A 26,790-nucleotide genomic window follows, 5' to 3' on the forward strand; every position below is an offset into this window, starting at 1 on the left:
CAACCCCTGCTCACCACACCAACTTCAGCCTCAGACTTTTAGTACACATTAATATGCTCTGAAAAGCTGGAACAGCACTAATGCACATGTCGGCACACTCTCCAGCTCAGAGCTTAAATTTGCCTAATTGCATGTAGTAGAGTTTGAATTTACATAAGAATGACTGGCTAATGCAGGCGTAGGAGATCAAGAGGCCAAACGTCATTGAGTTTTTTGCTGGGGCTCCACTGTGTGATGGCTTGGTCTCTGCACTTACAGGGACGAGATAAAGTAATTTTCTTTCCTCTGTACTCTGTTATCTGAGTCGACATGCAGCACCCCCTATAGGGCAGTTCATATAAATTACAGCCCTGTATATGAAGTCACACATTACTCCTGATGTTTTAATATACATCTAAGTATTTAAATCCATCACTTTCTGTCTATTTCCAGTGTGTCTGGAGGCGAGTTGTTCGACCGAATCGTGGAGAAAGGTTTCTACACAGAGAAAGACGCTAGTACGCTTATCAGACAAGTACTAGATGCTGTAAACTACCTCCACAGTATGGGCATCGTACACAGAGATCTAAAGGTGAACAAAAACACCCACATTTACTGTTTTGCATTGGTTTGATATGTTTGATTTTAATATGAGTATGTTTTCTCTCTCTTTAGCCAGAGAATCTGCTCTATTTCAACCCTCAAGATGGCTCAAAGATCATGATCAGTGATTTCGGTCTGTCTAAGATGGAGGGGACAGGTGATGTCATGTCCACAGCCTGCGGCACGCCGGGATACGTGGGTAAGAGCGTATATATGAAGGAGAAATTCCGATCATGTACTGTATACAAATGTGTGTATATTTGAGCTATTGGTAGGTGACTGCATGGGTCGGTTTATTTGTGTGCGGCCTGTATCTGCACTTGAAGCACATTCTTATCTCAGACTGACAGAACTGCCCCACAGTCGCCTGCTATCACCACTGCGATTAGAGCGACTGCAACACTCTGAGCCAACATGGCTGTATGTGATGCTGCATGTGAACATCTTTGAACATTCAGCTGAGATAATATTGAATTAGAGAAGTAACTTTCATATTGTGCGGTCAGGCATTTTGCTATTAAAAATTGTTTAAAGTAATTGTTAACGTTTTAGTTAAGTGAAATTGAAGCTAAAATATAAATATTGAAATTGAAAATATTTGCTGAAAAACATAAAAGAAAATTAGAAATGTTGTTTCGGTGTTGTTTAAGTGAAGTACTGAAATACTAAAACTAAAAATAAAAACTGAAAACAAAAAGTCAAAGCTAATCCAAAATAATAAATATTACATTATAATACTACCATGGTATTTAATTCATACCACAGGAATTAATGATTGCTCTATTCATATACCAAGTATTACCATGGTAAATGTACAAAAAACAATATCAGGTAGTATAATAATGATAATAATAATAATGAGTATTATTATTTATATTAATAATTAATATTTTGAATTAGCTTTGACTTTTTCTATAAGTTTAAATTTTTAATTTTAGTCATTTTATTATATGTTTTTGTATTTTTTTTCCCCATAGTTTGTTGTGTTCTATTAAGCTTTATTTTTATTTCAATTTTAAGTTTAAGTGAAGTCCGGAAATTACTAAAATTAAAAGTGAAATAAAAACGAAGCTTAATAGAACAAAAAACAAATGGCAAAAAAAGATAACAACATAATAAAGTTACTAAAACTACAAATGAAAAATGAAAACAAAAAGTCAAACTAATTACATAATAATAATAACAATAGTTTGAATTAGCTTTCATTTTTAGTTTAGTTTTAGTAATTTTATTATATGTTTTTGTCATTTTTTTTCCATTGGGATTTTTTTTTCAATTTTAATTTTAGTCATTTTAGTACTTTACATAAACTTATTTTATTTTAGATAATTTTTATGTTTTTATTTGTTATTATATTTATTATTATACTTTACAATAATAAATGTGTTAACATTAAAGTATCACAATAACAACAATTTTTACAGCTTATCACAAATGAAACCTTATTGATGCCAAAATGCAGAAATGCATGTATTTAAATAATCAGTGAAGTAATTGTAACACTAAAATGAATAAGATCATGTAAGAGTCACTATATGGTTGAAATATCCCCTCTTAGGTCCATCACACACTGTAACTGAACCAGAGTAGAGTCTCAGTTGAGTTTCCTACATGTCTCTTCATGCATGTGTGTTTAAGGCAGTCTTTACGGGCAAGTTTCCATGGTAACTGTGTTTAAACGGTGCTGTGGCGGCTATAAAATGATTCCTCAACCAGTTGCATCCTGGACCGGGGTCAGACGCCGCTGTGCATGTGCTTTCTCCTCAATGGAAACACTAGAGCTGAATGAGAGCAGCACGCAGGCATGCATTCAGTGTGTTTGTATGAGTGCGTGTGTCTGGAATGTCCTCTTTTTGTCTTTAAATGGTAACAATCTCACACCGAGCTCTTCAAATCAAATTTAAGGATCAGCCGCTGTCATCCTTCTCTATCCTTTAGCTCCTCATCTTTCTCTCTATTTTCGTTTCACCATCTCTTATGCACACACAGCTCTTTAGTAGACACTCCAGATGTGATGATGGGATTATATTGATCATAGCCTCGAAATAGCTCGTCTTGGAAAACGTCCATTCCTGCAGTCCTTAGACAGGAATGAACTGTTTGGTTTTCATAGGGAGATGAACTGAAGCAGGTTTTGTTTGCACATACTCAATTAAACTGTAAAAAACAGCCCACATGACCTAATGCTGTCTGTATGTGTTTGTGTACTTGTAGCCATGATACGTTCTAATTAGCATGACTAAAACCTGAACAAAATGTACAATATAGTATACAATAGTATACAAAAATACAAACTATTTTTCTTAATGAATAGCAGGTGAATCACATCAGAGGAAAATATTTAGCCATGGGATTAAATTAATAAAAAAAAAGTAATTGCAACTTCATTTCACAAGTCAGAATTTTTTTCCTTTTAATTTTTAGTTTATATCTTTCAAACCTTTTCCTTGCAATTCTTAATTTATGTCTTAAAATTCAGATTTTTTTCTAGCAATTCTTAGTTCAAATCTTACAATTCAGACTTTTTCCTTGCAATTCTTAGTTTGTCTTGCAATTCAGATATTTCCCTTGCATTTCCTAGTTTATATCTTACAGTTTAGATGTTTTCCTTTCAATTTGTAGTTTTTATCTTACAATACAGACTTTTTCCTTGCAATTCTTAGTTTTATAACTTACAATTTAGATGTTTTCCTTTTGAATTCTTAGTCTATATCTTACAATTAAATTTTAAATTTAAATTTTACAATTCAGGCTTTTTCCTTGCAATTCACCGTTTATATCGTACAATTCAGACTTTTCCTTGCACCTAGTTTATATCTTACAATTCTGTCGTTTTCTGTGGGATTCTTAGTTTAATTCTTAAAATTCAGACTTTTCCCTTGCAATTTTTAGTTTATGTCTTACAATTCAGGCTTTTCCCCTTGAAATTCTTAGTTTATATCTTAAAATTCAGACTTTTTTTCTGTGAAATTCTTAGTTTATATCTCACAATTCAGACTTTTTTCTAGCAATTCTTAGTTTATTTCTTAAAATTCAGACTTTTCCCTTGCAATTTTAAGTTTATTTCTTACAATTCAGACTTTTCCTTGCACTTCCTAGTTTATATTTAACAATTCTGTCGTTTTCTGTGCGATTTCTAGTGTATTTTTTGAAATTCCTACTTATCCCTTGCAATTTTTAGCTTGTCTTACAATTCAGATATTTTTTGGCAATTCCTAGTATATATTTTACAATTCAGATTTTTTCCTTGAAATCTTTAGTTTATATCTTACAATTCAGACTTTTTTTTTTTTCAATTATAGTTTATATCTTAAAATTCAGACTTGCATACAAAATAAAAGTAAAAATATTGTGAATATTTAATACATAACACAGCCTTAATTGATATCCTTTTTTTAAATGACATAATCTGCTAATTATCTAAAATAAACTGCCCTCGTAAATTGCTTTAATGTAGCACTTTTTTAAAGAGTGGCTTTACTTTAGTTAAAGTGCTTTATGAATTATGCATTGCTTGAATGTCTTCCTCATCGCTGCTACCTGTGTGTTTTTAGGAGCCTCCATTTGAAGGTCACAGAGTTTCTTTCATTTATAATGGAAATGTACCCGTTTAGTTTCAAGAGCTTTTCAAAACCGTTTTCACGAGTAACAGACTAGTCCAACACGCACACACAATAGGCGACTCTAGGATAAGTTGAAGCCCTAAACCACAGAACCAAAAGCTTGTTTCCTGAAGGGAGGAAGAAAATGTCTAGAGGCAGTAAATGGAGAATAATAGAATAAATTTAGAAGGACTCAGGAGCCTCAACTTCCTGGGGGGAATAACAGGATTATGAGTACAAAAGTGTGCGTGAAGGTGTGTGTGTGTGTGTGTGTGTCTCAAAAAGTAGTTTGTCCAAATTGAGTGCCCTTCGTGATGATTCATCTATGGTTGTCTGCTTTCCCAGACACCTGTACTCACATATATACTAACAAAAACATGTCCAAGTCATTAATTTTATATGGCTGCAAGACTCAGTGGCAGACAGGAATGATGTGATTTGTCTCTTGCTCTCTTCACAGCTCCAGAAGTTCTCGCTCAGAAACCGTATAGTAAAGCTGTGGACTGCTGGTCTATCGGGGTCATTGCCTACATCCTGTGAGTACCCACAATGCCACACTTTCATTTATAAGCTGAGGAATCCTTCAGCTAAGGTTTGAATTAAACTTTCAGAAGAAAACATTTGCACAATATCACTAGACCACTGAGTAAATGACCCATCCAGATGAGCTACAGATGTTGTGCCCCACTTTACTCAGACTCCTTATATGGGCTTATTGTTGTGGTGCAGTCTGAGTGAGTCTGAGTCATTAAAACAAAAGAGAGAGTTTGCGTCTCACAAATATTTGAGATGTTGATTAATGGAAGATTTCTGGATTTTCTCTGGTTTCCCAGCAGACGGTAATGCTTTTCTTACCAGTAAACACTGCAGTGTTACAATGGTACAGTGATGGTATAATATGCGAATGATACTGATATAAAATTAATTCTTATATAACATGTTTTTTACATACAGGGTGATATGGCAAAAAAGGTTGATTTTTAATAAATAAATTAGTACATATGTATTTGCTCTGAAACCATTCCAACCAAGTAGATTTTAAGAAAGAAAGAAGAAAGTGTTTAAATGCAAGAACTAAAACATAATTTTATTCATGTAAGTATATAAACTGTCATTCAAAAGTTTGGGATCAGTAAGATTTTTGATGTTTTTTTTTATTTATCTGCATTTACTTGATCAAAAATGCAGACAATTATTTGTAATATTCTGAAATATTATTCTGATTTAAAATGACAGTTTTCCATTTTAATATACTTTAAAATATAATTTATTTCTTTGATGCAAAGCTGAATTTTCATCAGCCATTACTTAAGTCTTCAGTGTCACACGATCCTTCAGAAATCATTTTAATATGCTGATTTATTCTAACAATAATCTTTTACAACAATATAAGTCTTTACTACCACTTTTTATCAATTTAACGCATCCTTGCTGAATGAAAGTATTAATTTCTTGCAAAGAAAGAAAGAAAGAGAAAATTTACTGGCCCTAAACTTTGAACGGTAGTGTATATTCTTACAAAAGATTTCTTTTTTTTCTTTTTTTTTCTTTTTTTTTTAATACTGTTCTTTTTAATGTTTTATTCATAAAATAATCCTAAAAAAAAAAGTATCACAGGTTCCAAAAACATGTATTAAATTTTCTGTATTTTTTTATCAAATATAAACAGTCTTGATGAGAACAAAAGGCTTTTTTAAAAAACATTAAAAATCTTACTGATCCCACACTTTAGGAAACCTACTGGCCAATTTCTTAATTTAATATTGGCAGCAAAATTATTGTAATCGACTATTCAATAGCCTATAAATTAAATATTCCTCAATCTAAAAGTACATTCTCCCTTAAAAAAAATCATTGCGATACCACTGTGCTATCTTCATTTCACCCTGTTTTTCTCCCTCTGTATGTTTTCTTTCATTTCTTAGTGTGAGAATGTTCATAAGGATACTGAGAATGTGTCATAAAAGCTGTACATTTCACATGCGCTGTGGCCATCTGCGCTTCTCCTTGCGTGTATTAGCATTTCACTGAGTCTGATCGCAGACAAACCAACATAAAAACAAGTGCCTCATCACCTTCTCGTATCTTAGTCTGCTGCAGTCCTCCATGTACATCTGAGTCAATTGTCTTTTGTTTTGGTCTTTCGATCCCGGCCACTCTGGGGCGACTCCTGCGCCAACACAAACACTCACACTGTCTGTCAACAAACTGCTGAAGCTGTCGTTCAGATAGCACTTCCCATCACTCCCACTCACAGCTGTCCTGATCTGATGTATTCATGTTTATGGCTTGAGTTTGTTTATGGTTTTTACTCTTAATCAGGTTAACATTAACAATTACTCACCCACATGTCGTTCCAAACCCATCAGACCTTCATCTTCAGAACACAAATTAAGTTATTACTGATGAAATCCGAGAGCTTTCTGATCCAGGATAGAAAGCAATGCAACTGACACGTTCAAGGCCCAGAATGGTAGTAAGGACATTGTTAAAACAGTCCATGTGACATTAGTGGTTTAACAGTAATGTTATGAAGCTACGAGAATGCTTTTTGTGTTATTTTATTAATTTCATTTTTGAGTGAACTATCTCTTTTACTTCCTCAAATATGAAATTCATAATGTTTAACTCCCGTTATATAATATACAGTATGTCAGTTTTTTTTACCCAAAAATAAAAATTTACTCAGACTCAGGTCATACAACAGCTGTTAAAAACATCAAAATAATTCACAACTAATCCACACAACTCCAGTCCAACAGATAAAGTACCGTTTACAAGCAAAAATAAGTTGTAATCACATATGTGACCCTGGACCACAAAACCAGTCTTAAGTCGCTGGGGTATATTTGTAGCAATAGCCAAAAATACATTGTATGGGTCAAAATTATTGATTTTTCTTTTATGTCAAAAATCATTAGGAAATTAAGTAAAGATCATGTTCCATGAAGATTTTTTGTAAAATTCCTACTGTAAACCTATCCAAATGTAATTTTTGATTAGTAATATGCATTGTTAAGAACTTAATTTGGACAACTTTAAAGGTGATTTTCTCAGTATTTTGATTTTTTTGCACCCTCAGATTCCAGATTTTCAAATAGATGTATCTCGGCCAAATATTGTCCTATCCTAACAAACCATACATCAATAGAAAGCTTATTTATTGAGCTTTCATCTGGTGTATATATCTCAGTTTTGTAAAATTTAACCTTATGACTGGTTTTGTGGTCCATGGTCACATATGTCAGTTTTTGAGATGACAACAGGGAATTAATTTATTATGCGGATCATTGAAGATTATTCAATTTTAATTTAAGATTTATTTTAAGATTTATTCATTTTTTTATTATTGATTATTATTCCCTAAACAAGAAAGAAATACACGGCATGGCTTGATTTTATCCATTGGAAATTGATTGAAAATTGAAAAGTGCTCTCTATATGACAAAGTGTTAGATATGAGAAGTTGATTTTTAAGTGAAGTAATTTATTACATTTTGAATTAATCTTATTAAGTGTGTGTCAGTGTTATTTTTGTTAACTTAAACCAAAATGGTTTCATTATTTAAAGTAAAGCTCAAATAAACTAAAAACGTAAATATCTTAAGCCGCTTTTCCACTATCGGGCCGAACCGTTCTCAATGTGTAACCGTTCTGTTCCGTGCCGATCCGGGCCAGTCAGCACGGATACGGTTTGATTTTCCACTCTGGTGCAGATAACGGAACTCTTTGGAATGTAAATACAAATGCGTCAGTCGTTGCCTTGGTAACGCAAGAGAAGGCAGCCCCACTTCTACTGTTATTGTACTTTTGGACGCGATATGTATGTTTGAGTTTTTTTATTTTTTTCCCGGCACTGTTTTGAACTTTTCTTAATGCCCTTTTCTGCAAGACACTGCGCTATTATTTAAAAAACTTTTTCATTTCTCTTTGCACCCTCCAGCTGTTGTCGAATTTTTCTTTCTGCCCAAATATCAATGTTAGAGCAAATGTTTCATCCACAGACCAAAGTGTCTCAGCCATTTGTATTTATATTTACCCGCTTAGCCATAGAGAAACTGGTAGCCAGGCAACAAATTCCGGGCCGAGAGCGGTTTGTAATCGTGCCGTGCCGTACCAGGCTCAGGTGGAAACACAACTGGAACCGTACACGACCGTTCTAAGAACGGTTCGGCCCGATAGTGGAAAAGCGGCTTTAAATATAAAATTAAGTAAAATTAGTTGGCAACTCAATTTTAAAGGGATAGTTCGCCCAAAAATGAAAATTACCAGAGTTATATTTAAAAATATCCTGGCTCTTTTTAAGTTTTATAATGGCAGTGAATGGCTGTTGAGATTAAATAGTCCAATAAAGTGCATCCATCAATCATAAAAAGTGCTTTGCATGGCTCGGATGGTTAATAAAGGCCTTCTAACGTAAACTTATGAGTTTGTGCAAGAAAAATATCCATATCTGAAACTGTTGTATGCAAGTTCATGAGAAAGTGGCGTTCCAGCGGATGACTTAGGATGTAGGTGAGAATATACTGGTCTCACCAAGGAAGCTAGAGATTACAATTTATAAAGTTTTTAAATAAGCATTTTTTTCTTACACAAACAGCCTTAGAAGGCCTTTTTTAACCCCCCATGTGGAACACTATGATGGATGGATGCACTTTATTGGACTTCAAAATCTCAACAGCTATTCAGGGCCATTATAAAGCTTGAAAGAGCCAGGACATTTTTTTATATAACTATGATTGTATTCTTCTGAAAGAAGAAAGTCATATACACCTAGCATGGCTTACTCAAAATTTTCATTTTTGAGTGAACTATCCCTGAAAATATAAAATTAATAGCAAATTCAGAATATTAATAAGCGCAAAGTATATAAATAATGTGTTTACACCGATAAGGGCCTCTGCCCACCTCGTTCTCGGAGCCAGCTGTCCGCTAGAGCTTAGAGTCAGATCTCATGGATGGTTGGCTTCCTCTCAGGTGTGATTATTACAGTGACAACCGGCCGAAACCGTAGCTAATTCTCTTAGCGTCTGATTAGCTAGCCCAACGAGAAAAGAGAAAAACACAAAGCTAATGGGGTCGAAATCAGGCAGAAAATTACCATTGCTTTCTCCCCCACTGCCTCCGTTCCCCATGAGGAAAGGTATTTTAATGGCTTTGATGATGGGAGGAGAAAAACATTCCAAGAGATGTGTTGAGGAAATTTGATTTACGTTGATCAGGTTTAATCAGCTGTCTTTCTTTTTAGATTTACAGCCCATGGGGTTTATTTACGCTTATTTACTAAGCGTAACGTTTACTGTTGAATCAAGGTGTGATCTGATGTGTTTTTAGAGGATTACAGCGATAATCTAAAGGGATTGTTCACTCAGAAGTGAAAATCTTCCATTATTTATTCAGGACTATTCTCTCGTATGACAAAATGAGTATATAAAAGTAGTCCTATGATTATGTTGCATTATATTACAAATGTTTTGATGCTTTGTCATTTTGTACAAGTCATAGACAACCTTTAGAAAGCCTTCAAAAAAGCATGACAAACTGGATGCCATTTGCTTTCACTGCATAAGAGCAATAAGTACATTGAGAGGAAAAAAGTCACAGGAGTGAGTAAGTAATGTCAAAATGTCAATTTTTAGGTAATACAACACATAAGTAAGTCTAATAATTTACCATAAAACTATTATTTGTGACCCTGGACCACAAAACTAGTTATAAAGTTTGATGAAATTGACATAAGTAGGTCAAGGGGTATGATTTACACTTTGGGTGTGAGAGGTCTTGGGTTTAAATCCCGGATGAACCCCCAAATTATGTTACGTTCAAATATATAAAGTTGTGGGTTCAAATCCACACATATATAATTAGGTAAAAAAAAAAATAATAATAAAAAAAATATTATTATTATTTTTGAAATATTAATGAGTAATTATTCAGTACTGGTCATCTGTATACATTCACAAACTTTTGTATATTGCACATATGCACATTCACAGTTCTGTCTATGGACATATTTTTTTCTGTATATTTTTATTACCACTGTTATTTATAGTTTATTGTATATTCTTTTTTAATATTAGTGTTTTTTTATAACCTTAACTTTATGTATGTCTGAACTATGTTTGTACTTTCTGTACTGGAAGATCCTAACACCAAGACAAATTCCTTGTGTGTGTGAACACACTTGGCAATAAAGCTCTTCAGAGTTGAAACTCCTTTTTATAAAAGCAATAATTTGAAATTAAATTAATTAATGATAATTTACCATAAAACTGTTATTTGTGACCCTGGATCACAAAACCAGTGATAAGGGTCAATGAAATTGACATAAGTAGGGCTATGATTTTCACTTTGGGTATAAGAGGTCCCGGGTTCAAATCCCGGACGAGCCCCCAAATGCTGTTACGTTCCCATATATATATATATATATATAAGGTTGTGGGTTCAATTCCACACATATACTGATAAAATGTGAACTTTGAATGTGCTGCAAGTATGGAAATGATGCAATAAATGTATGTTTTCTTACAGACTGTGTGGTTACCCTCCCTTTTATGACGAGAATGACTCCAAACTCTTTGAGCAGATCCTGAAAGCGGACTATGAGTTTGATGCACCGTACTGGGATGATATATCAGATTCAGGTATATTGACTCTGATATAAACCACATTGTGTTAATGGTCTGGTTTATAGGTGTTTAATCTGTAACATACTCACTTACTCATCTATCAGTAACTGCACAGGCTGCCAGTAAAAGTGGAAAAATGTTTTAGAGGAAACTCTGAGCGCCGTCTCTGGCATTCAGTAAATACCATGGGCATTTGCTCTATGAAATTCTTCCAACCTGCAAATCAGGGAGCTGTGAATGAATCCAAAATTTGTTGTCAGTCTTTTCACTGATAAACCCAAGCTCTCAGTTTTATCTCACCAATATGATGAATGTGGCATAGTGTAGGTTTACAAGGTTCAAGCAAATATGATGCCTTGAAATGTCAATGTAGTTTGATGGTTCTAAACTGCTGAACATGAAGGTTTTGTGTTTTTTTATTTTTAACTTTTATATTTTTTTATATTTAAATGTACAGCAAAAGACTTCATCAGTTGTTTGATGGAAAAGGACCCCTCAAAGCGATACACATGTGAACAGGCCCTTCGACATCCCTGGTAAGTCAATACTGTCCTGATGGGATTCTGTGCTGTACAATAATAATTATTATTATTATAATGATTATTACTTATTTAATGATAATGATTATTGTTTATTTAGAGTGAAATTATCATTTAAGTAAAACATAATTTAAATTTTATTTTTTTCTATATTGGTGAATAATAATACTTTAGAGCTGAAACTCTAAAACTTAATTTTAATTAAATAAATTTATAATATATATTTTCAATTAATTAATTACATTTTAATATCAATGAATAATAATAGAGTTGAAACTCCTTTTTATGAAAGCAATAATTTCAAATGAAATGAACTGATAATAATAATTTAGCATAAAACTATTATTTAAGTTATAAATCAAAAATGATAAAATATTCTTTTAAATAAAAAAAAATATTTATTAAAACATATTCAAATTATGTATTTTAAATTTTAATAAATAATAATTATATAATAATAAAAAGTTCATTTAAAAATGTATTATTTAGAGTTTTATTTTTAAGTAAAATAATTTTTTAAATATGAATAATAATACTTTAGTTGAACCTTTTAAAAATACAAATAATTTATTAGTATTATTGTTTAGAGAGAAACAACTAAGTAAAAAATGAAATTATTTTTTTGAAACTCCTTTTTATAAAAGCAATAATTTTAAATTAAATAAATTCATAATAATTTTGCATAAAACTATTTAAGTAATAAAATTTTAATTGATTTAAAAAGATAATTTTATGTATCCATGTAAAATGGTTTTATTATTATGATTATTATTCTTATTACTACATAATAATTTAGAATAATACTTAAAATTGAAATTCCTTTTTGTAATACACCAGTAATTTTATAATAAATAAATAATAATAATGTTAAAAATAAAGCAAAAATTCATAATTAAATGATCTTTTGTATTATTGTTGATATTAATAATAAACAATAATAAACAGCTCTTCTACAAATAATATAGTGCATTAGCTTAGCTGTAGGTGATATTCTCTAAATGAAAAATTTAATAAAGATGATTTTGTAACAGCAACAAGTAGCTCTCAGCAGACCATTGTTCTTTACGATTTCCTTTTATTTTGTTGTCTGCCTATCATTCAGGTCCTCAAAGACACTTAAGCCGTACCAGAACAATTAAACTGTGACCTCATAAACAGCATTTAGAGACAGAGCTTTATTAGTGCTGCGTTTCATTCGTATTAGATTGAGCCGCTGTCTGCGTCAGCCGGGGATTGCTTGCGCGTTCGGAGTATCGGCCTGAATTCGGTCTCTCTATTATCATGCACCAAGATCTCTCTCAAGGGCAGAAGGAAAGCTACTGAATAAACGCTAGCCAATTAAGACACTGCGCCTAATCTCACATTATGTATTCCAAAGCGCTAATCGACAATTAGCACATCCTCTACAGGCAGCTTTAACAACCGAACACTAGAGTCTGAAAAACTGAAGAACGCAACAGAAGGATCGAAAACCATAGGGGATTTACACACTTCAGAGTAAATCAAACTGCTTCTGGAGAGGAGAGGAGGTCACTGGGTGCAAAGTTTTGACTTTGTTGTTTTGCTTTCCAGGATCGCAGGAGACACAGCGCTCTGCAAGAACATCCATGAGTCCGTCAGTCGACAAATGCGCAAAAACTTTGCAAAAAGCAAATGGAGAGTGAGTAGAAGTGAACTTTATGCAACTACAGACTAAACTAATATTGAAGCTTATGCAGCTAGAAGGGTCATTCCTTGTCAAATCAACCAGAGATACAATTATTTCTTCTTCAAACATTTTTCTTTAAATAAAATACGTTTCAGCTGTACACATCTGGTTTTTGACCACTGAAAATTGGTAATATTCAACAAACTGGACATGGAGCCTCATTAAGATCCCCATATCTCTGGGACTGAATGATGTAGGGCCTTAAAATGAAGATTAGAAAAGAAATGTTTATAAAGAACTGGAATCTAAAACCATATTATGAAATCTTTAATACTTCTTGAGGTATAGGGCTGTGAACATTGAGAAAATAAGATGTATGGCACTCAGACAGGAATGTTCGATGCAGTTGTCTTGACAGAAGGAAACGATGTACAACTCTAGTTTCAACATTATTTGTTCTTCAGACATTAATCTTTAAAAGCAAAGTATATTTTTGTCAAACTGACCCACATTTGGATTTTGAAACTGGAGCCATATTGAAATTCCAATATCTCTGGAACCATAGGGAGTAAAAAAATAAAGATGCCAAAACGGCAGTTTGTTAAGACCCAATATCTAAAAGGACATTAAGATATCTTTAATACTTCTCGAGTTACAGGCATGCAAACTCTGGAGAAAAACTTGAAAAGTGCCGTTTTTCCCATTTTTGAATGTTCACCATTAGTGCATACTGTGACAAAGATGGCTAAAGTCAACCAGTTTTAATAGAACTACGAATCTCTATGTAAATATAACATTATGATAATTTTGCCCCCCTCTAACTTGGCTCTGAATCTCAGGTGAAAATTGCCATTTTGACCTCCCTCTACAAAATAGTGTATAACTCAGTAAATATTTATCCATGACATTTATTATTTTGGCTTTCATCATTATACATGTCTATCTTTCCTCAGAAAAAATATTAGCAAAATCAAAAATGTTTGTTTTTAAAATTTGGTTGATTTGACTTGGAAAGACCCATGAGTATTTGCTTGTTTTGGACCTCATTACTCTTCTTTTTGACCACGACTTCTTGTTTTTCCACATATCAGCAAGCCTTCAATGCTACGGCCGTGGTTCGCCACATGAGGAGACTGCAGTTGGGTAGTAGCATGGGGAGCAGCATGGACCAGTCGAACAACGCCAACCAGAACCGCATACTGAACGCCAACCAGACTCCAAACCTACCGGCCAACACTACACCGAACGCAACACCAAACTCCACTCCGGCTCTTACCCAAAACCACAAACCTGCTACCAACGCAAACGCCGTTCTCATCAACGATATGGCCACAGGAAGCACCTCTATACCACGCAAAGACTGTAAGTATTAGTCATATATTAGTCAGATTAATCAACATTAATATTGCAATAATTCCAATGCACTTTTAAATATGTAATTTCAATAAATTATTTACAGTTTCCTAAAACAATAGGCTAGTTTAAGACCCGCTTCTGTCAAGAATTGGGTGTATAAGAGTGCTAAAATGTGTGTATAATGGCAAAAAAAAATTGGGCTGTTTGTTTCATTATTTTAATCACTTGTTCACTTCCAGTTTTTATTATCAGTTTACTATTAGTACATAGTTTTTTATTAATATTAAGAATGAGCCTTTAATTTTTATAAATACAGTTTTTGTTTTAATTGTAGTTTTATTTTTTATTATATTCCACTTGCAAAGAACATTTAAATTTTTTCCTCTAATATTTATTTATATTTAATTTTATTTCAGCTTCATTTTAATTAACAAAAATGTTTTTATTAGTTTATTTTATTTTATCTTTGATTTTATTATTTCAGTTTAGTTTTAGTTATTTATTTCCGGTAATTTTAGTGCTTCAACTTGCAAAAGCAACATTTTTTAATTTTTCTTCTAATATTTATATTTAATTTTATTTCATTTCAAATATAATATTTGTAGTTTTAGTTTAGTTAATACATAGTTTTTTATTAATATTTAGAGTGAGCTTAGAATAAGCATTTTATTTTAATGTAGTTTTATTTTTCATACTTTTACACATCTTTTTTTTACATATATTGCTAGTGTTTAGGTATTATATTATATTATATTATCAGTTTAGTTTTAAATATTTTTTTTAACATTCATATTATATTATATTATTATTTCATTTTTTTTTTATTGCAAAGGCAATATTTTTTTCAACTTAATTTTAATTAAAAAAAATGTTTCTAATAGTTGTAGTTGTAGTTTAGTTTAGGTTTAATTTACATTATATTATATTAGATATTATATTATATCATATTATATTATATTATATTATATCATATTATATTATATCATATTATATCATATTATATTATATCATATTATATTATATTATATCATATTATATCATATTATATCATATCATATTATATCATATTATATTATATTATATTATATTATATTATATCATATTATATCATATTATATCATATCATATTATATTATATTATATTATATTATATTAGTTTAGTTTAGTTTATAGTTTAGTTTAGTTTATAGTTTAGTTTAGTTTAGTTTAGGTTATTTATTTCTGGTACTTTTTGTGTTTCAACTTGCAAAGTCAACATTTAAAAAAAAATTATATTTAAATTTTTTTATTTAATTTTATGTCAGCTTCATTTTAATTAATAAAAATTATTTTAATAGTTGTTATATTATATTATAATTTTATATTATTATTATTTCAGTTTAATTTTATTTCCATTGCAAAGGCAACATTTTTAATTTTTCCTTAAATATTTATATTTACTTAACCTTTATTCATATACATATTCCTATACATGCCAATTAACAAAAATGTTTTTAATAGTTGTAGTTTTACTTTAACTACAATGACTCACATCAACACTCAAATTTTGCATGGTGTGTTTTACTAAAAAGAAAAATTATTGTACAAAAATGTGGAAAGGTATTATTTATAGGCTTAAATTGCCATGAATACAATTATTTTTACAATTATATTTAGATGTAGAAAAGCTGACAAATATTAAACTAATTATATTTTCAGCTTTATTCGCCTAGGCCTTGTTTTACCTTAAATGCATGCACTTCTAACCATTGAATCTGCATTTGTAGGTACTGCCCCTCCCCACACGTCCTGTTCTCTGGCATCAGCTGCTTCCTCCTCCACTTCAGGGGCGGAGCCCTGCAGGCCACTCCCACCCTCAGTCGCGTCGGTGAGCACAGTGCTAACAGGGACCAAGTGACGCCAGGTTCTGCGGGGAGAGAGCTGGGAGGCCACCGCTCTGTGAGCCCCGCCCCTCAGCCCACTCCCCGCCCTGCCGTCCAATAAGGCAGAGGACTGACCCATCGCCATAGCAACCACCGAGAGGCTCAAAAACACTGCGCACGCCTAACGCACTCCTGCCATTTAACCTCCAGGCCACTAGAGGGTGCGATGCATGCAGCGGCAGGAGACAGATTTCCAGCGGGAGGCTTCCATTTTGAGAAGTGAATTCGCGCGGCTGGACAGAACTGTGACGTCTTTGCTATGAATGTGCTACAAACCTCGCCAGCCATGAGAAAAAAAATATGAACGACGAGCGCAGAGGTTTAAGGTGCGAGAGGGTGTGCATGATCGCGTCCGTCCTTATAAGAGGACGGCGCCAATGTCAAATGATTCTTCTTACTATATCGTAACACGTCTAGCTCTTCCCTCTTTCCCTCTTCTCCCCGTTTACTTTCTCTCTCTACTTATTGTATTTCGCGTTAGCTACCATTTTGATCTTTCGGGGGGTTTCCACTGATTTGTCACGCTGACCTGCAGAAGTGCTTTTAATAATCACGTTAGACTGTTTTGTGACATTTTTCGAGTCGAGACTTCTGTTTGCACATACGAGAGAACAGGTAGCGCAATTGCTCGAGTTTCGCGGTTCAAGATATCTGTTAAAACATGCAATATGTTTGATTGTTATCTTACTGTACTGGACTTTTTTTGAAAAAAGCAGAGAGGAAAACAGCTCGATCCTGTTACTCTTCGCTTCAAACGTGACTTTAAATACACACAGACAGTCAGTGTTAGTTATTGAATATAGTATAGCTGTTAATACGCAACACAAACACACACAAATCTCCCGAAAAGCCATGGCAGCGTCTTTCTATGCCCAGTGTACGAGTTCTCAGGGAATTCCGCAGCTGCACTGGGCATCATAGTGATGGTATCTTTAGTATTGCCTCCATGGTTTGAGATTGTCTCATATAGCTGGAAAAATGGCAGAAATTAGGATGATGGACAGCTGTTTAACTCGATTGTATGACAATTTGACCATGTGCAAAAACTGATATGTTATGCTACGTTCACGCCATTTCGGAATTAGCCTAATGTGATTGGTTGGCTTCTGGAAGTAAAGTCCCATCAGCTTTCTCCATAGGAGATTTGATTTGTAACCATAACTTATAAGCCTTTAGGGACGAACTGTGAGCTACGAGGTTGATTTTTTTTTTTTGATTTATCGATTGCATTATTTCAATATTTAAAATCATGTTTAACAGTGGGATTCTAAGTGAAAAACTACATTACCCATGAAGCACTAATGCTAATGACTAGGGATGTAATGATATTATCAATATCGTGATATTGCGATAGCAAAACTGTCTCGATATTATTGTGGTCACATGACGATGAAACGATAGGTCTTTTGGGCAAAAAGTGTAGTTTTTTAAAAAAGGTCTTTAAAGTTGTGTTTTAGGCCATTATGCTTTGACACAGTATCTGTCAAGTGAGCAAAAACCGAAAGCGCAATATGGCTTAGTCCCTTCATCAAGTCTGTTTTCGCTGCACATTTCAAAGTGAAGCACACACATTGTTGAGGCGATCAGCTCGTGACCTGGTGTTTTCTGCGCCTTAGAACGGCTCCGTTCGCAGTGAATGAGTGCAATGAACTCATTTATTGCATCTACTGTGAGTTTAAGGCCACCAGTTATGCTTTATTTTTGCGGCAGATGATTACAGCATTTCACTAAATTTGTAGTGAGACCCGTTTTTCTAAGCCTGTTTTCACTGAAGCTGGAGTTTCCCTTTAAAATGAAAGCTCTACTGCAGTTTCTGTCAAAATAAAAGTGCAGTATAAATTGCTGACAGCTAGTGGTTTAAATGGATAACGTTACTGCAGTACAATTTCAAAGCATTTTTTTCAAAGTAGAAATTAGGAAAGAAGTATTGTAATGTTTCTACTGTAGTGTAAAGCAAAAGTAATATACATATGAAATATTCATTTTTATTCATTTTGCAGTTGTTTTACAATATATGGCTATTACTGTCGTTGTTATTATTATTATTATATTCTAATTTGTTTGGCTTTCTAAAACACCAGTGTGAATGTAATTTAGACTGAGACATTATATCACCAATAAAAAGAAGGTTGAGTTCCCATTTTAAGTCAATTCACTGACTTTTTTGTGACTTAAGTTTTCTTAGTTAAAAACATAGGTTGGAGCTCTTCATTTTGAACTCTCAAAGTGCATTAGATAGAATATTTAAACTTTAAAATGTTGTCGTCTTTTTTTTTAAATATCGGAATAAATATCGTATCGTGGACTTCCTATCGCAATATTATCATACCATAACATTTTGATACTGTTACATCCCTACTAATGACTGATGATGATCTCCCGACACTCTCAAACTACTTAAATATTTGTATAATTGAATGAACATCATTAAATCAATAAATTATCTATTTGTTGTTTTTAATTTTATAGTTGTTTGCAGTGCTTCATGGGACTGTAGTTCTTTTTTCTCTGATTTTCAAATACTTCTTTTTTTCTTTAAATCAAAATTTTTAATGTTGAAAGTCACCTCGTGGTTGGTTGGTTTGGTTTATATGGCTTATAACTTTTAAAGGAACAGTTCTTTACTCATCTTCAAGCCATTCTATGTGTATATGACTTTCATCTTTCAGACGAATACCTTTGAAGTTGTGTTAAAAGATGTTCTAGCTCTTCCAAGCTTTATAATGGCAGTGAACGGGTGTTGAGATTTCGAAGTCCAATAAAGTGGATGCATCCATCATAAAAAGTACTCCACATGGCTCCAGGGGGTTAATAAATGCTTTCTGAAGTGAATCATTGTGTTTGTGTAAGAAAAATATAAATTTTTAAAACTGTATAAACCATAATCTCTAGCTGTCGTACACGTGTTCACAAAAAAAATGGCGTCAAGTTTCAAATATGTATATTTTTCTTACACAAACACATCGATTCAATTCAGAAGGCCTTTTGAAGTACTTTTTATGATGGATGGATGCACTTTATTGGGCATCAAAATCTCAACACCTATTCACTGCCATTATAAAGCTCGGAAGAGCCAGGACATTTCTTAATATAATTAGATTGTATATATACAAATATACACCTAGAATGGCTTGAGGGTGAGTAAATCATGGAGTCATTTCACTATTAAAGAAGTTAAGGCCAGGACTGACCGTTTTACCCAACCAGTGTTTAGTAACCGGTTACTATTTTTACATTTTGCGATGCTAGTGGTGTAGAAACTTGACTTTTAAAGACCGTTTTGTATAGATACTGCTAAATATTTCTATTTGATATGTCTATTGTAGCCAGAATATCATGGTGTGCTTTCTTCGCTCTTCCTAATTTTGAAAAAAAAAAAAATGTGGCTATTAGGTATTTTGCAGTAAAGTCATTACTATGCGTTTACACGTTGTGTAATTCTGACCCAACGTGAACGCAGCATAACTTTCAGCGACTGTAAACATCTTTCCAGTACGACTCTGAAAAGTGTCTGAATTTCTAGCATTGGTTTAAGGGCTAAGTTAAGGTTTTTACACTTCCTTATTGATGGGCGACTGGTCTTCTGTCCCCGAACGGCTCTGCTTATTATGTCCTGTCGGGTTTTTAAAGTGACTGATGTCTTCTTTGCCCTTTACGCTTTGTTAATATCACAGGAGGGAACCTCGTCTACGGACAAGATTTAGGAGTGTGTGACATTTTCCAAAGTGCCATCGAATATCTTCATGCATTTCCCATTAGTTTCATCCTGAATGTTTGTTTCGGTGTGGGCGGCGCTTCACCGTGAGGGGCTCGAGCTAATGGGTTTATTTTTCAGTCAGGTCATGCATGCACCATTTTGTCTTCATTTTCACACTCGAGAGGAGTTTGTAATCTCACAACAGAGATGCGCAGCAAAGCTTTTCACGAAACTGGGGTGACGTTTTGTTTTTGTATGTTTTTTGTAAGAGAGAACCATACTGCACATTTCCGTTTCATTCAGAGCCGTTTACGCTGTAAGCATGATGTGTTTGATGAGTAACAGTTGTTTAAATTGAATGTTAAGCTCTTTTGACAGTATCTGTGGCATAATGTTGATTACCACAGGAAATCATTTAAGTTTGTCTGTTAGTTTGTAAAAATAAAAGTCTGTAGAAAGGCATTATAAAGGGTTTTAAAAACTAAAATGTGACCCTGGACCACAAACCAGTCATAAGTAGCAATGGTATATTTGTAGCAATGCCAAACAATATGTAAGTAAAAATCATATTTTGTAAATTTTCTACCATAAATATATCAAAACTTAATTTTTGATTAGTAATACGCATTGCTAAGAACTTCATTTGGACAGCTTTAAAAGCAATTTTCTCAATATTTTAATCTTTTTGCACCCTCAGATTCCAAAAAAAGTTAATTTGATAACAATTTGATGAATCCAAGTTGTTAAAAAATTGATCCTTATGACTGGTTTTGTTGGTCCAGGGTCACAAATGTGAAATTATTTCTGTACAAATACATTATTTGAGCTAGTTAATCACCTAGTTAACAGTGGGACGACTGTCCTAGACTTAAAAGTTTAAAAGTTTTCTAAAACTTTTGTCATGTAAACAGTACCTTTGCGCATATAAAATGTACCATGTTTTTGAAATTGAATGCAACTCTGTTTAAGCTTAGTAAGCTATTTTGTCCAACTAGTCTCTGTGCATGAAAAAAAAAACATTTGTGATCTGGAACCTGAGTGTGCAAAAAAATCTAAATATTGAGAAAATCGCCTTTAAAGTTGTCCAAATTAAGTTCTGTTATGTTTTGATATATTTATGGTAGGAAATTTGCAAAATATCTTCAGGGAACATAGCATAAAAGAAAAATCGATAATTTTGATCCATACAATGTATTTTTGGCTATTGCTACAAATATACCTGTGCTACTTAAGACTGGTTTTGTGGTTTTAGAAGCAACAAATTGGAAGACAGTCCAATAATCTTGAAAAAATAGTTACAGTCCTTGTATGTTTGCCCATTGTAAATGCATTACTACAATGCATGTTTTTTTAAAACTTAAGGACAATTAGAAATGATTTTCTGTGGTACAGGGCTTAACATTTATGGCCTTAGTGTTCATGTAGTCTGTGTTTGTGGGTGTCACTTTCTTCTGTGTATTTATGGGTGTAAAATGGAGGAAATTTGCTGGTTTTGAATTGTGCAGAAAAAACATATAAACCAAAATGTTTTGAACTGAGATAAATAAATAAATAAATATACGTATACACAGTTACTGCCACTGCAAGCCAAACAGAAATGTATTTAAATCTAACAACTAGACTCATTTTAAGACACTAAGTATGTAGTAAATACGTGCACAGACAAGTGCCATGGCTCACACACAAACACACAAGCATCCTGATCAATCAGTGAGTGCAATGAAGGACAGAGAGGAGCGACGTTTCAGTTCACTTCGATTACAGCATCATCGTGGTCTGTCCGCGTCCGTGTGTCCAAAGGCTTTGTAAATAGACTGTGATTGTGATGTGTCTATCATGTTGTCCCGAGGAGATGTTCGTGTGTACGTTACGTCGCGTGTCTCATCTCGTTCTCTAAACACTGCCTTTCTCTGCAGTTGACTGTAACACACAAACACACACAGATGTATATTCACAAACCCGTCTCTCGCTCAATGTCGTACGTTTCTGAGAAAATCACGTTTCTATTGTACAAACTCGAGTCTGTGCACTTCACTCGCGCAAACATGGTGAATATTTAACGATGATCGGTTGTGATGCACCTTTTCCTGATGTTTTCTGTTTTTTTACCAACTCAGGCGTCACTTTTGCCTCTTACGATGAAAAAGCTGTGACTGACAAGTGTCTGTGCTACCCAGTGACTGTGCAGTTTTAAACTTGTCCCTTGAATGTCGACTTCTTCGCAAATTAAGGCAGAAAAAACCTTGCAACTGCATCGAATGATTTTCTAAAGAATTGCGAGCATGTTAAATGCGCTTTCCGATTTCAACCGATTGTTTGCGTACTTTCAAAAGTCCTCACCATGTAACTCTATGTATGAAGAAATATGTCTCTATCTATATGAATATATATATTTAAAAAATGCAACTCTGATCATGCAGGCCTTGTGATCTCTGCAACTCTGACACAAGCTGTCCGAAAATAAAAGTTGCCCAGTGAAATGTGAATTATATACTCATATGCATGTGACAATGATGATCATATTTTGGGAGTGGCATACGAATACTAACTTTACTGTGACGTGATCTTCTGTTGATATGGGGCTTGTATATCCAATGCCTTTGACAATCATCTGCACATATCAGAGTTTATATTCCATGCTGTAAAGCAATGGGGAATGAATGATTGTTTCTTTTCGGGTTTTTTCCTTTCTTTTTCTTTCCTTTTCCTTAAATAAATCCTGAATGATCACGATTTGTCTTTCATGCCTTGATTAGCACATCGGTTATCTTTCTGACTCCTGTTTAGCTTTTGAACACTGTGTTTTCTGTCATTAGTTTGGTTTGGATCCAGCGGTCAGCAGGGCTGGACGTTGCCGGTCTCCCACCAGCTCAGAGCTTCAGGCGATGCCTGCTGCTACGGACTCCAAACAGACTAGAAAGAGAGCATGTGAAAACCATCCAGCCATGCGTGACCGCGTACGAACCCCAGGCGTCTGTGCGTGTGTCTGGCCAACATGTTAGACATTAGCTGTGTCAAGGAGGCGACGGTGAAAATGCAATTGCTTGCCAAGCTACTCCATATTCAAAAAGTACAGGTTGTCTGCCAGCTTAGCCGACATTACACACACCACATAGGCCTACATAAAGGTACTTTTTGACTAGGGTTTTTTCTCGATGCGGCACTAAATGTAAACAATGCCACTGAACCCAAAACAAAACATGGATATTTTGCTGATTATTGCTGCTGAAAATGGTCAATTATTGTCATGTTTTGGCTTGTACTAATTGGTCAGACTGAGAAAAACATTTGGAGTACTATAGACTGCAAAAGGTTATAACAAATCAAGGTGAAGAGTTGCAAAAAACTGTTGAGGAAGAAAAGGCGTTTGTGGTTGGCCAAACTGAACCGGGATTTCCAGGGCAAGAATTTTGACAACATTTGTGTTTGTTCTTATCATTTATGGTCAGGTAGGTGAAATATTAGGCTAATATCTTAATTAATGCTTGTACATCTTTACCAACTATTGAAATCTATATAAAATCACTTATCTTTATGGTTTCCCTTACAATTGCTTCACAGTTAGCCCTCAATTGGACCTCACTGGGATAAACAATGACCGACAGGCTACATACTGTATTCATACATATAAGATTTGAACAATTCACAGAGCAAGTTTGATTCAAACTTTCATTTAAACAGGTCAAAAGTCATTTGTTTGAGAATCAAACATCAGGGCTCAAACTGTGTTCATTGTCATAAGCAGGAACCTAAACAGGAGATATCTGACTAAATAACACATGTATGCATGCATTTTAACGATGACAAATACATTAAATGATCCACCTTATTTTTCAACGCAGAAGTAAATGTGCAAGACTTCGGGTTCATTTGCCGCTATAAGGAAATAACTAGAAGAATAGCAAAGTGCAGTAAACGGTAAAACTGTTTGCATTACAAACCAGTGTGTTCAGAATTAAGATAATACATTTGAATAGCATGACACTAGTTTGCAATTTCAAGCAGCAAAACCAGCTGTTTTGTGGAATTACCTTTTTTTTATATTCAGTGGTGGAAACGGGCTTCCATAACATATAGCTAACATTTATTTAAAAAAAAAAAAACCTTAATATACTAAATTTGCTGGTTGGTGTGTGCATTTCCATCCATCTCATGTGATTTATGGACAATATTGATCTTTTTATACATTTCCGTGTTTCTGCAGGTATTATTTGGGTAAACATGAATTTAAGACATCAATATGGTCTTAAAATACACTGCAAAAATCTAAATTCTAATATTTTTGTCTTCTAAGCATTCTTAGATCAAGATGTATTTACTTGAGAAACAAAAGATTTAAAAGATTAAGTCAAGATTATTTTTCTTGCCCAAGATATATATATTTTTTGTTTGTTTTAATTTTCAACTCTAGTCTTTTCCTGATTTTACAACTGCACCTGGAATTATGTGTAAAACTAAATTGCTGTTACATTTGCATTTCATTTATGCATTTAGCAGATGCTTTTACTCTCCTTGTCAAAGAGCCAACAATATTCATAATATACAATGCCATGTTTATTAGACAATTGTGACCCTGGACAAAACCAGTTGTAAGTAGCACAGGTATATTTGTAGCAATTGCCAACAATACGTATTAAGTAAAGACCATGTTCCATGAGGATATTTAGTAAATTTCCTACCATAAATATATCAAAACTTAATTTTTGATTAGTAATATGCATTGCTAAGAACTTCATTTGGACTACTTTAAAGGTGATTTTCTCAATATTTTAATTTTTTTGCACCCTCAGATTCTAGATTTTAATAGTTGTCTCTCGGCCAAATATTGTCCTATCCTAACAAACCATAGGCCTACATCAATGCAAAGCTATTTATTCAGTTTTCAGATGATATATAAATCTCAATTTTAAAAAATTGACTGAAACATATGACTGGTTTTGTGGTCCAGGGTCACAATTAGGAAGCAAGCTAAAGAAAAGGAGAAATGCAATAAAGAAAAAGAAGTTTGTCTTGTTTTTCTCTCCACACACCATCACCAGATCCACTTGCACCCTTAATGCTGTGCTATAGGTTTTTCTGCAGACCTGACCATGCAGAAACCCACTTTCATTTTACACACTGGTATCCAAAACATCTTAAAATAGACACCAAGATTTCCCCGGAGGCAAGCACACATTGTTTTTCCCCTTATACGCTGCCTTAGGGAGAAGGAGAGTTTCCCTGTCATTATCCTCTTAAAATAAATGACTTCTAACTGCATCGCCTCGAGAGCCCATGTCAGTGTGCTCCGCAACATGCGAGCCACTCTCTATCAAACCTAACAGTGGGAAATTATGAGTCATGCTAATGTCATAGTTTGCTGGACCACAAAAACCTTTTGTTTGAAGCATGCTCAAGAGGCACAGGAGGGCATTTCAGCGAATGCTGGGGGTACAAATGAAGAAAAAATCCCAGAATAGTGGCACACAAAACAGTAAACAGAGCATTACGTATTTTAAGTGTACTCACATACACACAAGACAACTCAGACATCCAGCAGGTCATAAAAAATAAAAACCTGAGCCATTAGATGACACCTCTGGCCCTTTTAACAGAACAGAAGTGCACAAACAAACCTACCAGGTATTTTCATATCAAGCAAAACTGTTCAAATCCGCGGCATGCAGTGCATATTATCTCAAAAGAGTACAACCAAACTAATCAAGCCAAACAGCTTGAATATTATGTCATGTGGTCAAAATCAAATCAACACCACCTCAAACACAACATCGTCCAGTTCAATTAGTATGAAACCATTGTGACTCACCAATGACGTTCACTTGAAGTCAAAAGTTGCTCAACAGACTTTCTTTCATGCAAATCAGTTATTTTTCTTCTGAAATCTGCCAGTGTGAATTCATTTTCAATGAAAGCATGACAAGGGTGTTTAAAAGAAATCACTTGGCGGCCATCTTGGCAACACCTCCAGTGCTCATTATTTACAAGTACAGCTGCTACCTGATATCTGTCTGAAATGTCCAAAACTGTTAGCCAAGAATGTGTAAAGTCAGAAATAAAAAGCATAAAACGTTTATTTTTAGCGTTTACTCAAAAACAGTTGCTGATATGTTGCACATGCATGAGGTGTTCTCTAAATGTTTAAAACATTTTTTTAACAGTTTTTTTTCTTGGTTATGTAAACGCTAAATAAGTTAAATGATTAAAAACTCAAATGAGTTCATGATTAAAAAAGAATAAATACTTTCACAGTCTCCATACCAAACAAAAATACTAAGGAAGACTGCTTTGATTTAAAGCCTTTTTAAGATCTTAGTTTGTAGAAAGGCAAATTAAGGCGAGACACTGCAGGTGAATAGGGTAAAAAAAATAACTAATAGTTATGACCTTACTTACCCAGTTGATTGATTACATTGATAATTGCATATTACAAGTTTTCTAAAATGTTATGTTTAAATATGCAAATGAGGCATTATTTAATGAAACATGCAATTATTTGCAAAAATCCAAACACTGGATGAACTTTTTGAACTCAATTGAACTCAAAATTCTTGTTTAATTTTTTTTGACATATTAGAGTCAAAAGTTTTTACAGAGGGGATTTTAGGTATCTCATTTTGTCACTCCATAATTCAGGAAAAAACTTAAAACAGACAGGAAACACTATATTTTTACCCATTTTTTGTAAAATCAAGCAAATTATATATGAACAAATCCCTCTGTACAAACCTTCAGGATATAGACAGGAACAAAAATGTCAAGTTAGGTAAGTGCTACTGAAGTGGAGATTTATGGCTCAGTGTAAGAGAAAAAACTCA

The 26,790-nt window shown here is 33.7% G+C and overlaps 1 protein-coding gene across 1 annotated transcript; it reads left to right on the top strand.

Annotated features, from left to right (window-relative positions):
- Positions 1-415: 415 nt before the first annotated feature.
- LOC141333563 (calcium/calmodulin-dependent protein kinase type 1D-like) lies at positions 416-22,705 on the top strand (the record flags this gene model as incomplete). The annotated part of the gene is made up of 8 exons (XM_073838603.1): positions 416-571; positions 655-781; positions 4,645-4,720; positions 10,716-10,828; positions 11,271-11,349; positions 12,925-13,012; positions 14,092-14,362; positions 16,123-22,705. Coding segments are annotated over 8 exons (1,041 nt in total), but the record flags the coding sequence as incomplete, so codon positions are not given.
- Positions 22,706-26,790: the final 4,085 nt, after the last annotated feature.

The sequence above is a fragment of the Garra rufa genome, chromosome 4 (assembly GCF_049309525.1).
Source record: "Garra rufa chromosome 4, GarRuf1.0, whole genome shotgun sequence".
In the NCBI taxonomy this organism is placed as follows: Eukaryota; Metazoa; Chordata; class Actinopteri; order Cypriniformes; family Cyprinidae; genus Garra; species Garra rufa.